The sequence below is a fragment of the Typopeltis vanoorti genome, chromosome 5 (assembly GCF_054136105.1).
Source record: "Typopeltis vanoorti isolate ZY-2024b chromosome 5, IOZ_Tvanoo_1.0, whole genome shotgun sequence".
In the NCBI taxonomy this organism is placed as follows: Eukaryota; Metazoa; Arthropoda; class Arachnida; order Uropygi; family Thelyphonidae; genus Typopeltis; species Typopeltis vanoorti.
Genome location: NC_143553.1, coordinates 101979144 through 101991443, shown reverse-complemented (window position 1 = coordinate 101991443; position 12300 = coordinate 101979144). Strand labels below are relative to the sequence as shown.

Below are 12300 nucleotides of genomic sequence, written 5' to 3'. Positions count from 1 at the left end.
ATTTTCTTCAAATTCTGGAGACCAGATATCAGTACAGAAATCCAGATGTGGTCTGATGAAAGCTTTATACAATAGGGCCAGCACATTTATCTCTCATGGTCAATGTTCTCCTAAGCATTGCTGTAATTCTCTGGAATGTCTTCACAACCTTTGCAACATGACCTTGGCACTTTAAATCTCTATCAACAAATACCAAGATCACTTGCTTCCTCCACTTCTTCCCAAGCGAGTATGAAACATCTTATCTGTGGATTCCAAATTTTAAAACTGTTTACTGACATCTCCATGCCTTTGCCTACCCTTCCAGCTTATTAAAATCATCTTGAAGCAGAGGTGTAGCTAGAGGGAGGAGGACAGTCTGCCATGAGTGTCACTTTGAACCTTTTTGAATTTTTGCAGTTTATTCTAAAATACAGTCTCGAGAACTCATTTCCAAATATTGTAATACTACTGCGAATTTTCCTCACAATTGCTGTACGTGTTGCTAGTTGTGAGAGGAGTTTTTCTAAATAAAACTAAATAAATTAAGAATTACCTACATTACTATGAAATAGACTTCGCCAATGTCATTGATAAGTTTTCTAACAGAAAAGAAAGAAAAATAACATTTTAGAATGTTGAAATTAAAGTTTTACTTCAAAAATAAACGTCATTTTGACCTTTTATAGTATTTTTGGTGTGTATAGAGAGGGGCAGCAAACTCGTGGACCGCCACAGGTGGCAAAAGCTCTAGTTACACCACTGTCTTGAAGAGCCAAAACATCAGCACTACACTAATAACCCTCCCAAGCTTCACATCATTTGCAAACAACTAAAGATCTCCCTATAGTCCAGTGACAATATCATTGACATAACGATTGAACAGCAACTAGCCGGCCTGGTTGGCCAAGTGGTTACCATATCTGCTTTCCAGATACGCTAACAAAAGGCTACGGGTTCGAATCCCACCATGGTGGGATTCGAACTTGATGAGTCTTTGGACTCCTTGGAGGTGTCACATAATAATAATAAACTAAACCCTATGGAACTCCACTTGTAACCTTCCTACTCCCTGATGTTGCTCCACCATATACAACTCTGATATCAATCAGAGCAAATCCAATCTACTAACATGATATCCAAACCCATATGATGCCACTTAAAAATCAACTTATGTGGCACACTGTCAAATGCCTTGGGAAAAAAAAAAAGACAGTGAATGCTTTACTTTCATCCACTGCTCTTGTTATTACTCTATTGTAAAAGGTAACCAGATCACTAAAACAAGAGCGTCCTTTAACAAATCCGAGCTGGCCTGCATAAATAACATGACCCTCATCTGCCCAATTCTGTATGTATGAGTTCTTACTAATTCCTCCAAAATTAATCGCATTTTATTTTCTGAGGGAATACTTCAAAATTTTGTTTTTTTTTTTCCTTCAAAGTTTGAGGAAATGCTCTTCATAGAAGAAAGGCTTCAATCATGATTTCAGGAATACATATTCCACTACATGTTTGAATGAAAGATACATTAAAACTTACTTCTGGATTCAACCCAGAGCCTGCACGGTTCAGTATAAAATGGTGGATAAGAACTTGGAACAACTAAAAGTGAGTGGCTGCCATCTTGAAAATAGATTGAAAATTTAATCTTGAAAGGTAGAATGGAGGTGGGAGACCTCCATTCTACCACCACCCTTATGTAATGGTACTATCTTACCTTCCTTCCTTCCATTCTCCAGGAACCTGTCCAATTGCAAGACTTTCAAGATGGCAGCCACTCACTTTTAGGTGTTCCAAGTTGTTGTCCATCATTTTATACTGAACCGTGCAGGCTCTAGGTTGAATCCAGAAGTTTTAATGTATCTTTCATTTAAAGATGTAGTGGAATATGTATTCCCAAAATCATGACTGAAGCCTTTCTTCTATGAAGAGCATTGCCTCAAACTTTGAAGGAAAAAGATGTAGTGGAATATGTATTCCCAAAATCATGACTGAAGCCTTTCTTCTATGAAGAGCATTGCCTCAAACTTTGAAGGAAAAACAAAAACAAAATTTTGAAGTGTTCCCTCAGAAAATAAAATGTGATTAATTTTAAACAAACTAACCAAGATTGGGAAAATTCTGCATATTAAAATAGTATGCTTAAAGGAGAAAAAAAAATCTTCCATCTAAAGGATAAGGGCAAAGTAACTTGCTTTCATCAAAAACTAATTATCAGCTTGAGCACTGATGATTGATCTCATCATGATGGGGAAGTTTTTAAGTGTCTATATGGTGGATGAAAGACAAGGCAAGACACCACTATACTTAATGGAGGTCTAATGTGGAGTGAAAAAAATGTACCATTTTCTAGAAGTTTCCAAATTATTAACATTATGGAAGTGTGGAGGCTTGCATCCAAAGAGATTTTCAAACCATGTTTTAAACACATTCAGTTTCTGCACCTATTACACTAAGGCAATGCATTCCACTCACTGCTCCTTATAGCTTTCAAAGATGGCCTCTTTTTCTACCCTTGTCTCCTTCTAACCTCCTCTGCATTAATCTGGTAACAATCCCTGCCAACTTATAAGTCTTCATATCTCCTTCCTTCTATTCACAAAGATCTGAAAACTGCATTCCATTAACCTGTCTTCACATCCCAAAGACCCAACAGTAACTTGGTAAATCTTCCCTGGGTCCTCAAAGATATTCTCATTTCTTTGAGAATATTACTAGATCCGTGCACAGTAAGTAGTCCTTACATGACTTGATCAACACCTTATACAGGGTAGCCCATAAGTCATGAAACATTCTGTAGAAAGGGTCAGTCTTTGTGAAGCTAAAAATGGAAAGCATTTATGTGATGCAGTTTTTAAGAGCTTAAAAACATAATAATAAAAATAAAAAAATACAACTGGTGATGTTAAAAACTTATGCAGTTGCTTCACAAAGACAGGCCCTTTCACTGCTTCTGCATGTTAAAGTCTTCATCATTGCCAAAATTCACTGTGATGTTTTCACAATATCAGCAATGTGACCCCGAAACTTTGTCTCTCTGCCACCACTCCCAGAACTTTCAACTCTTCAATCACCTTCAAAATTTACCATTAATTGTACACTCTGTATTCCATCCTTGCTATCAAATGTCAAGACCCTGCACTTTCAAACATTAAACTTTCCTCATTATCATTAACATACCCTGCTGTTCTGACCCCATGTTTTTTCCCCCATCCAACTCGGAGAACGCTATTTGGGCATTCTAGAAATTATTTACTGAACTACAAGCATATATTATATCGCCAATTCATCATTTAATAACGTCGATACTATTAACAGTACTGAGTTTACTTTCGGAAAATAATATAAAAATGAGTGCGCAAAAATGCTGGAAATTAGTGGAATCTGACTGGGATTCAACTAATGCGTTGGAGGCAACTTGGTTTGGATGTATAGTATACAACCTATTCTTGTTTAGTTTGCAGCCATAATATAGTAACACAACACTTCCTATTCTTTTCAATTACTTTTTTTTCCCTTATATTTCGCTTGACCCTCGAAATTTTGGAGCAAGTGCGAACGTGTTCGATAGCTTTCCATTAAACATGGCCTAGACCATGCTGAAAAAATGAGTAAATCCACAATTCCTCCAACAGCGAAGCACAGTCATTGCAAATCTTTCCACATGGGCCTGGAATGCTTATCAAGTTGCGCTTAAATCCTCTTAATAACGGGCAATGCAATATTCAGCTAAACAAACCAAACGGCGCTTAAAGTTAACTCACTTACCTGCAGGCATCGTAAATTTGCAATATTCAAGGTACAACCGAATATTAAGCACCTCACTTTCTCGAAAGAACGAAAACTTTTAACTGGGGTCCTTAAATACAAACTTCTTTCAGATGCTAGCAGTTCAAGGAGCCACTTGGGCAACAAAGTGCTCCTTAAAACAATATCAAAAATTATGTGTGATAATATGAACATACAATTCCTTCACTTTTTTTTTAAACAACACTGAAGCACAGTATTTTTTTAAATTATCTGACTGTATTGCTCCGAAAGAGTTTATATCTTATTTGACTTATGTTTAAGGTCGCGCATTAATACAATATTCTAGAATCATGATAAGTTGCATCGATAATCTTTCCTGAGGCAACATTATCAACAGGTTGCTAAATGTGTTGAAAACTGTGCTTGAAAAGTTACTTAGAAACGCTTGATACATTTTTTTACTGTCCCTGAAATGGTTATCATTCTATAGTTGTGCAAGCTAGTTGAGGCACAACTTATAGGAAATAATTTATAGAAAGAAAGCTCCGTTCGTTATAAGTATGCACTGATTTCTCCACGTGGGAACACGAACTTTCTGGCTCTCAGCGTGAGTTAAACAATATTTCCATTTGTAGGTCATGATAGAAGCTACCACTGATATATATATATATATATATATATAGAAGATCGCACATATAAATATTACTGTATATTTATATATACATACATACATATATAATATATGTATATTCAAATATACGCCCATCTATAAATATATACATAAAGAAGAGAGGAAGGGAGAGAGAGAGAGAGAGAGAGCGAAGCTCCAAGTAGTTGAATGATGCCATCACATGTTGACTGTGGAACTGACGAACTCCAGGAGGCTTGCGGATTGTTTGGATGTATTGCCAGTGATGAATGGCCAACGAATTTGGATGTCGCTCATATAATATATCTGGGTTTAATTGGATTGCAACACAGGTGAGTTTAACTATTTTTGTATCTTCTAGTGTAAATAATTCTGTTATTAAATAACATACGAAATATATGATTTTTTTTCTCACAGTATTGTTTCCCTTTTCTCTTTGGACTTCTGAAAACTAATAACTAAAACGATGAAATGATATCTGCCAGTTTAAAATGGAAGTGATTTAACCATGAAAAAAAAAAAAAATGTATTCTCCTTCTATACATTAGTAATACAACAAGTGAACTAAATGAAATTATACAGTTTGGGATGATTAATGCAGAAATCGAAGAAACAGAAAAAGCGAGGAACCCTAACCTGCGCGCAGGTGTTGTAGCTGGCACTTTTACCGCCTGGTGTGATCCTTAAGTTTGCCGCCCCTCAATACGCGCCAAAAATACTACAATAAGTCAAAACGACGTGTAGGGAAATAAATTAAAACACTATGTTTATTTTTGAAGAAAACTTTAATATCAACATTCTAAAATGTTATTTTTCTTGCTTTTCTGTTAGCAAAATCGTCGATGACATTGGCGAGTCTATTTCATAGTAATGTAGGTAATTCTTAATCAATTTTATTTAGAAAAACTCCTCTCACAACTAGCAACACTTACCGCAGTTGCTAACTGCGGTAAGTGTTGCTGGTTTTGAGGAAACGTCGCAGTAGTATTACAATATTTGGAAATGAGTTCTCGAGACTGTATTTTAGAATTAACTGCAAAAGTTCAAAAAGGTTCAAAGTGCCGCCCGTGGCGGACCTCCCCCCCCCCCCAGCTATACGCTTCAGCCTTCGCGTTTACAATTCTCGCACAATAATAATAATATGATTTTTTATTAAATAGAAAGAGAGAGTGAGAGAAGGTCTTTAAGTGGTAGCAGTGGTGTAGCTACAGCTTTTGTCGCCCGGGGCGGTCCCTGAGACAAATACACACACATTTTTGATGTGTATTTGTCTCAATACACATCAAAAATCCTACGAAAAGTCAAAACGACGTATAGGGAAATAAATTAAAACAATATGTTTAATTTTGAAGTAAAACTTAAATCCAATATTCTAAAATGTTATTTTTCTTGCTTTTCTGTTAGCAAAATCGTCGATGTCATTGGCGAAGTCTATTTCATAGTAATAGAGGTAATTCTTAATCAATTTTATTTAGAAAAACTCCTCTCACAACTAGCAACAGGTACAGCAATTGCGAGGAAAATTCGCAGTAGTAGTACAATGTTTGGAAATGAGTTCTCGAGACTGTATTTAAGAATTAACTACAAAAGTTCAAAAAGGTTCAAAGTGCCGCCCGGGGCGGATCTCCCCTCCCCCCCCCTCTAGCTACGCCTCTGGGTGACAGACTATTTTCATCGGACTATGTGATATGTCCCGCATACTGGGAATCGGAAGTGGCTCGGTTCAACTTTAAGAGCATATTCGCAGATTATTTAAACCTTATCTTGCCCATGGTATTAAATGTGCTTTTTATGCTAAAGGTTTATTTAGCACGTTATGTGGGGGGAAAAATATTAAAAAAATAAATAAATGTAGCAAGCCCATTGAAGCGCTTATAGGTTCAATGTAAACCTCAAATGAGTCTACATTATTTATTATTATAGCACATAAAGCCTCCATAGCGCAGTCAGTATGGACTTTTGGAATCCCTTTGGTCGGATAGACCTGGGTTCGATTCCCGTCAGTGACATGATGAACCTTTATCTGATATCTCTCCCGACTAAACGTGAGTTAACCAGTCTCATACGGGGGGGGGGGGGTTCGGTAACCCGGGATTTTCATCCCTCAAAACAGGCAAACCGGTCCCGTGAACACACACGGCTACTACAGTCGTAAAATATACCACGGCAAGGAAGTCAAAGGAAACCATCTTGTTCATAATCATCTCCCTAGTATGGTAGCATATAGTTGGAGAATAGGGTGAGTCCAAGGACTTATCGCTGGATGGCTCCTCACATGCCTCCCAACCCACTGTCTATACTTTTTTGGTCTGTTATTGATACATATACAATCCCAGACTACGCCATTTACTGCCCACTAATGATAGTATTCCTGTATGTGTGTGTGTGTGTGTGTGTGTGTGTGTGTGTGTGTGTGTGTGTGTGTGTGCGCTTGCGCGTTACCTGGTCGATTTGTCTGTATTACTTGGAACCTGTTTAAAGATCACGTGATTAAGGACATTAAAAGTTGAATCTTTGAATAGCTAGTGGCAGATGAGTGAAATTCGCTGACAGAGGTGGTGTTTTAAAGCTAGGCATCAGTAGCGCACTCAGGATTTAATCTTTTTTTGGGGGGGGGGGGGCGTGTTGAGTAGACGATTTGAGAATACACACTACGCATCGCCATACGACCTATGACTGAGCATCTTCAATGCTCGCTAATTCATAAGTAGTATAGAAAGAGAAGACACGACACAACATAAATAATAAATAGAATTTTAATTAGGAAAAGATTTTTGGAAATTTTTCTAGTGTTTTTTCCTTTTTCTTTGGGGTGCAGGGCTCTTTCCCCCCTCTAGGTGCGCCACTGCTAGGCATGGTATGTCAATAGCATGAGGTTGGCTTTCTCTTGAGTCTTTTGGCTCCAAGGAGACGCAGGAAGAATACTAATATAAAATTGTCGTGGGCCTATAAAAGTTTGTTACATAGGGAATGAAAATCATAGAATAACAACTTATCATGTTATCAACTTAGAGTACTTTTGTTTATTCTGCCATCCGGCGTTTTGTTACAATTAGAGCCCACATTTTGTTGGGCTTAAGATTTCGCGCCTACTACCTAAAGACTTCACAAACATCCATGCCATTGTGAGATTCAAATCTACCCATCTAACCTGCAGAAGGCTAGAGAGAGGCACTACCCCCGCCCACTCAGAAGCGAACTACACCAGAAATCAACGCGGGCTGTTACTCCCGAGAAATCATACGCATCTGCGGTCTCTACAAGTAACAAATCGGCATCTTGCAACCAAAACCCCACAGCAATCCTAGCTGCCACTCTAGGAGAGATGTTAACGGTCTTTAGCAAAACAAATCCCAATCAGGCCGACACCAACAAATTCCTCAAAAACACACAAGTCATCTTCTCCACGATTAATGGATAACACGGTTACCATAGCTAACTCAATACAGATTGCATATCGAAACGCTAACGGACTAAACAACATCCTCCTGGAACTAAAAGAATTTGCTGAAAGATATAAGATAGACATCCTTTTAGTCAACGAGACGCACCTTCGGCCTTGCGACAACCCCAAAATAAGGTACTACACACTACTTAGGACAGACAGGCTCAATGCCAGAGGGGGCAGAATGGCTATATTTGTTTAAAAAAAAAAAAAAAAAAGCATAAGAAACAATGAGATCAAGAAAACAACAACTACAAACCTGGAAGAAACTGGAATTGAAATATATACCAACAACACAAGTAGTCTAAAACTATATTCAGTCTACAACCCCCCAGGAAAACCACTCCTAGCCTCATACCTCTCCCAGCTCCTTGACACAAACGAAGCAACAATAGTGGCGGGAGACCTAAACGCAAAACATCCTGCGTGGAACAGTAGAAACACCAATTATAATGGGCCATAGCAGGTCCTGTTGAACCAACACACTACGGACCACTTGGCAAACCTGACATGCTGGATATAGCCATCTTCAGGAACACCCCCACACCAGTTCCAGTTACAGGTTATTAATGATCTTAGCTCCGACCACAATCCAGTTCTGCTTAGCCTTGGCGGGGAAGCAGAAACCATCCCCGGACAATCCTACACAAATCTCAACGCAACTCTGCAACATCACAGGCCCTGTCCTGACCATCTCCTCACCCAAAGAAGTAGACACAGCGATCAATAAACTGGAAAGCACAATCCAAACTGGCCTTGCAACAGCCTCCACCATTACCGCTCCAGCTCAAACTAACCTGCTTCCAGAAGAGATTCTAAAGCTTATCCGCAACAAAAACAGGATCAGACGTCGATACCATGCAACACTATCACCCCAGGATAAACAAGAGCTAAATAGGGCAACAAACCTAGTCCGATATGCGATCAAAGACCATAAGAATCAACTATGGGAGAGGAAACTAGGCTCCTTAAACACTGAAGACAACTCATTATGGAAAATGACTAAAGCCCTTCGCAGCGATCACCCCAACATACAACCAATCCATGGAGAAAGAGGCATAGTCTACCGAGACGATGAAAAAGCAGAAGCCTTTGCAGACACTGGAGCTGCAATTTCAACCAAACTACACTCATGCGGACTTGTGCTTTATTGAAAAAATCCACAGGCAAGTATGCCATGCACTTCATCATACCACCAGCCGTGACAACACAAGCTATACTACGCTAAAGGAAATATACTAAATTATCAAGAACCTCAACAACAGAAAAGCACCAGGTCCTGATCAGATTTCAAACAAAATTATAAAAGCACTCCCTCACAAAATAATAATGCATCTAGTGGCTATCATCAATGTGATGCTAAGACTCAACTGCTGCCTCACTCGGTGGAAGCAGGCATATATAATCCTCATCCACAAACCTGGGAAAGCACCTCAGTTCCCCCAGAATTACAGACCTATCAGCCTCTTGTCAGGCCTTGGGAAAATCGCTGAAAAAGTAATACTAAAACGCCTACTACAAAACGAAACGGACAATCTAGACCTAATCCCAAAAGAACAATTTGGTTTTTGAACTGGTCACTGCACAACTCAACAAATCAACAGACTTATAGAATACATAACTATCGTATTTAATTGGAAACAATATACAGGTGCAGTCTTCCTGGATGTGGCGAAAGCCTTCTATAAAGTGTGGCACAAAGGCCTCATCCACAAACTAATAACTGCAAAATACTCACTAAACCTCATCCAAATCATAGACTCTTACCTGAAAGATCGAAAATTTCAACTGAAACTCTGTGGCCTCAGATCCACTACAAGAAGTATCACAGCAGGTGTCCCGCAAGACTCCCTATTATCGCCGCTGCTCTTCAACATTTTTATCTCCGACGTCCCAAGCACAGCATCAACCACCATGGCTTTCTATGCAGATGAAATGGCGATCTCAACGACCAGATCGCTCAGGCCATACCTAGCCACACAACGACTACTAAACGCAGCAACGAATCTTGAAAAATGATTTTGGAAATGGAGAATTGACGTCAATGCAGACAAAAGCACGGCCATACTATTTACAAGGAAGAAAGCAAAGCATCACGGAGCAGTCACGATGTTCAATACTGATATCCCATGGCAAAAATAAGTAAAATAGCAATCATCAGACCCATACTAACTTACGGTTCACCAACGTGGAGCCACAGCTCCCCTAGCAACATCAAAAGATTACAAATAATCCAAACCAAATGCCTCCGAATGATCTTCGATGCCCCATAGTTTGTAAGGAACACTATCCTCCACCAAGACGGAAACCTGCAAGACATACCTACGTTTCTCCCCCAGATAGCAACCAACTACTTTGCTCAGGCATCACTCCATCCCAACCTACTCATTCGTGAGTCATCAGATTACGATGAAAAAGACAGATGGAAACATAAACGCCTAAAGGCAGCCCTGGTCACAGATTGAAATATTTCTACACAGCCCTAATTAGGGCGAGCCAAGTGCTCGAAACTTTCTTTCTTTAAACAATTAAAAAATAACGATTACGGGATAAAAATCCAAGGAATTGATGTTCATCCAGCCATAGAAGTTAGAAGAATTGGTAAACTATTCATTGGTCAACTAGATCGGAAATTGGAATAGCTAATATAATAAATAAGCAAAAAAGAATTATTATTATTATTATTATTATTACCCGACACCTTCATAATGTTCAATTGACTAATGGCGAGAGACTTCTCCACCTGCAAAATGTATTTTCTTCTATGGTTTTCCATGTGTCTGCTCTGGCAGGTTTTGCATTGCAGGAAGAGTTTCCGAGAGAAGGAATGCTATCGTATTTTCTGAAATGTATCCTCAAATGAAATCAGGATACTATCATCGTCTGATAAATTAAGACGCCCTTGTTTGTCCTCCTTTATTTATTTATTTTTTTTTTTTCAATCAAAACCTGCTAGACATGGTACTTTTTTTTTTTTTTTTTTTTTTCAAATCACTTGAGATATCCAGGATGGTAGTTTCACACCGAGTGATGAAGGTCATTTTCTGCCTAAAGACAGTCACGAACGTCCATGCCACAGTGGTACTTGAGCTTGCAGCATATTGTTTGGATCGCAGAGATCCTGCTCCTCTGTCAACGCTGGCCGATTTCATATTCCCTCACGTTAGCACTATTGCGTATTTGCAATGCCTTTTTAATATGACTCTGCTACTGATACTGTTGGATTATTATTATTAATAATCCCTAAGAACTCAATAGATATAATAACATCATATATTTAAAATTTATTTGAATGCCGTTTTTTATACCGCTACTTCGTTCGTCATCTGTTGTTCCATATATTTTTATTTAACTCCCCACCATACCAGTTTTGCTAATTATGTTATCTGTTTCCATATTTAAATTGCTCTCCTAAGTAGAAAGCATGTCTCATTAATAAACTAAAATGCCCAGCCGGTTTGTATTGTCTGAGTTTTATTTTATTTGTTTGTTTTTATCGGTAATTTCATTAGTGAATAGCAGTTATTGACCTGTTCGCGTATAAAATTTACTTAAGAGGATAGCTAAATATTCGAAAAAAATTACAGTCTCCATCTGAGAGGGCTAACTCGAATATACAAAGTATTTCGGTTAGGAAATTTTCAGTGAAACCGAAAATCCAATGTAAGGATATCCATAATCGACAACCTGTGTTGCTGAATAACTTTCTGCACAATTCAAACTGTTTTAATATCTGGTTTAATACTTATTTACTTGATAACGTGGAACAGTGATAATGACTTATTTTGATTTCACACAAGTATCGATAATTTTTTTTCTTTAAGAGATAATCACCTTTTTTTTATTCTTTGCCATTGTTGCTTCTGGTGCAGATTATAAACGAGAGAGATATAGCATAGAGAGAAGAAAGAAAGAAGATAATGTCCAACTATATGTGGTACTTTCCTACCTGATTCAAATCAAACTCATTTTTCTGTTCATCAGTTGAGGCTTTAGGTGCAACATATATATATATCAGTTCTTGCACCACAAAATTTGAACATGGTGACAAGTTGATACTTCCTTGGCACCACGCTCCATAGTACAGTCGAACTGAGAATCCGTCTGGAACTTCATAAAGACCTTTCATCCTAAAGTAACAATATTGAAAATCTGTCGTCAAACCAATCAAACCATAGCCAGTCCTTCAAATCATATTATATGTTCTGTGGTAATATGATCTGGGTTCTAATCTCGGTTATAGTGCGAAGAACCTTTTCTGAAGATGAGTTAGCCGATCTCATACAGAGATGAAAGTTTTTCCTCCTGCAGAAAAAAGAACACACACACACACACACACACACACACACACACACACACACACACACACACACACACACACACACACACACACACACACACACACACACACACACACACACACACACACACACACACACACACACGAGACATAACGTAATGGTGTCATAACCTT

General features: G+C 38.4%; 2 protein-coding genes across 2 annotated transcripts in view; one reads left to right on the top strand and one right to left on the bottom strand.

Annotated features, from left to right (window-relative positions):
* Window positions 1-3905, bottom strand: part of Paics (PAICS bifunctional enzyme) — a 130167-nt gene extending 126262 nt beyond the window's left edge. The window contains exon 1 of the mRNA XM_090393287.1: window positions 3751-3905. Coding sequence (XP_090249413.1) covers window positions 3751-3760 — 10 coding nt within the window. The 5' untranslated portion in view covers window positions 3761-3905. The remainder of the gene's footprint in view (window positions 1-3750) is intronic.
* A 635-nt stretch (window positions 3906-4540) lies between these two features.
* The window catches only part of LOC150106696 (amidophosphoribosyltransferase-like), a 277965-nt gene continuing 270205 nt past the window's right edge, over window positions 4541-12300 (top strand). The window contains exon 1 of the mRNA XM_090392649.1: window positions 4541-4713. Within this exon, the coding sequence (XP_090248775.1) occupies window positions 4571-4713 (143 nt within the window). The 5' untranslated portion in view covers window positions 4541-4570. The remainder of the gene's footprint in view (window positions 4714-12300) is intronic.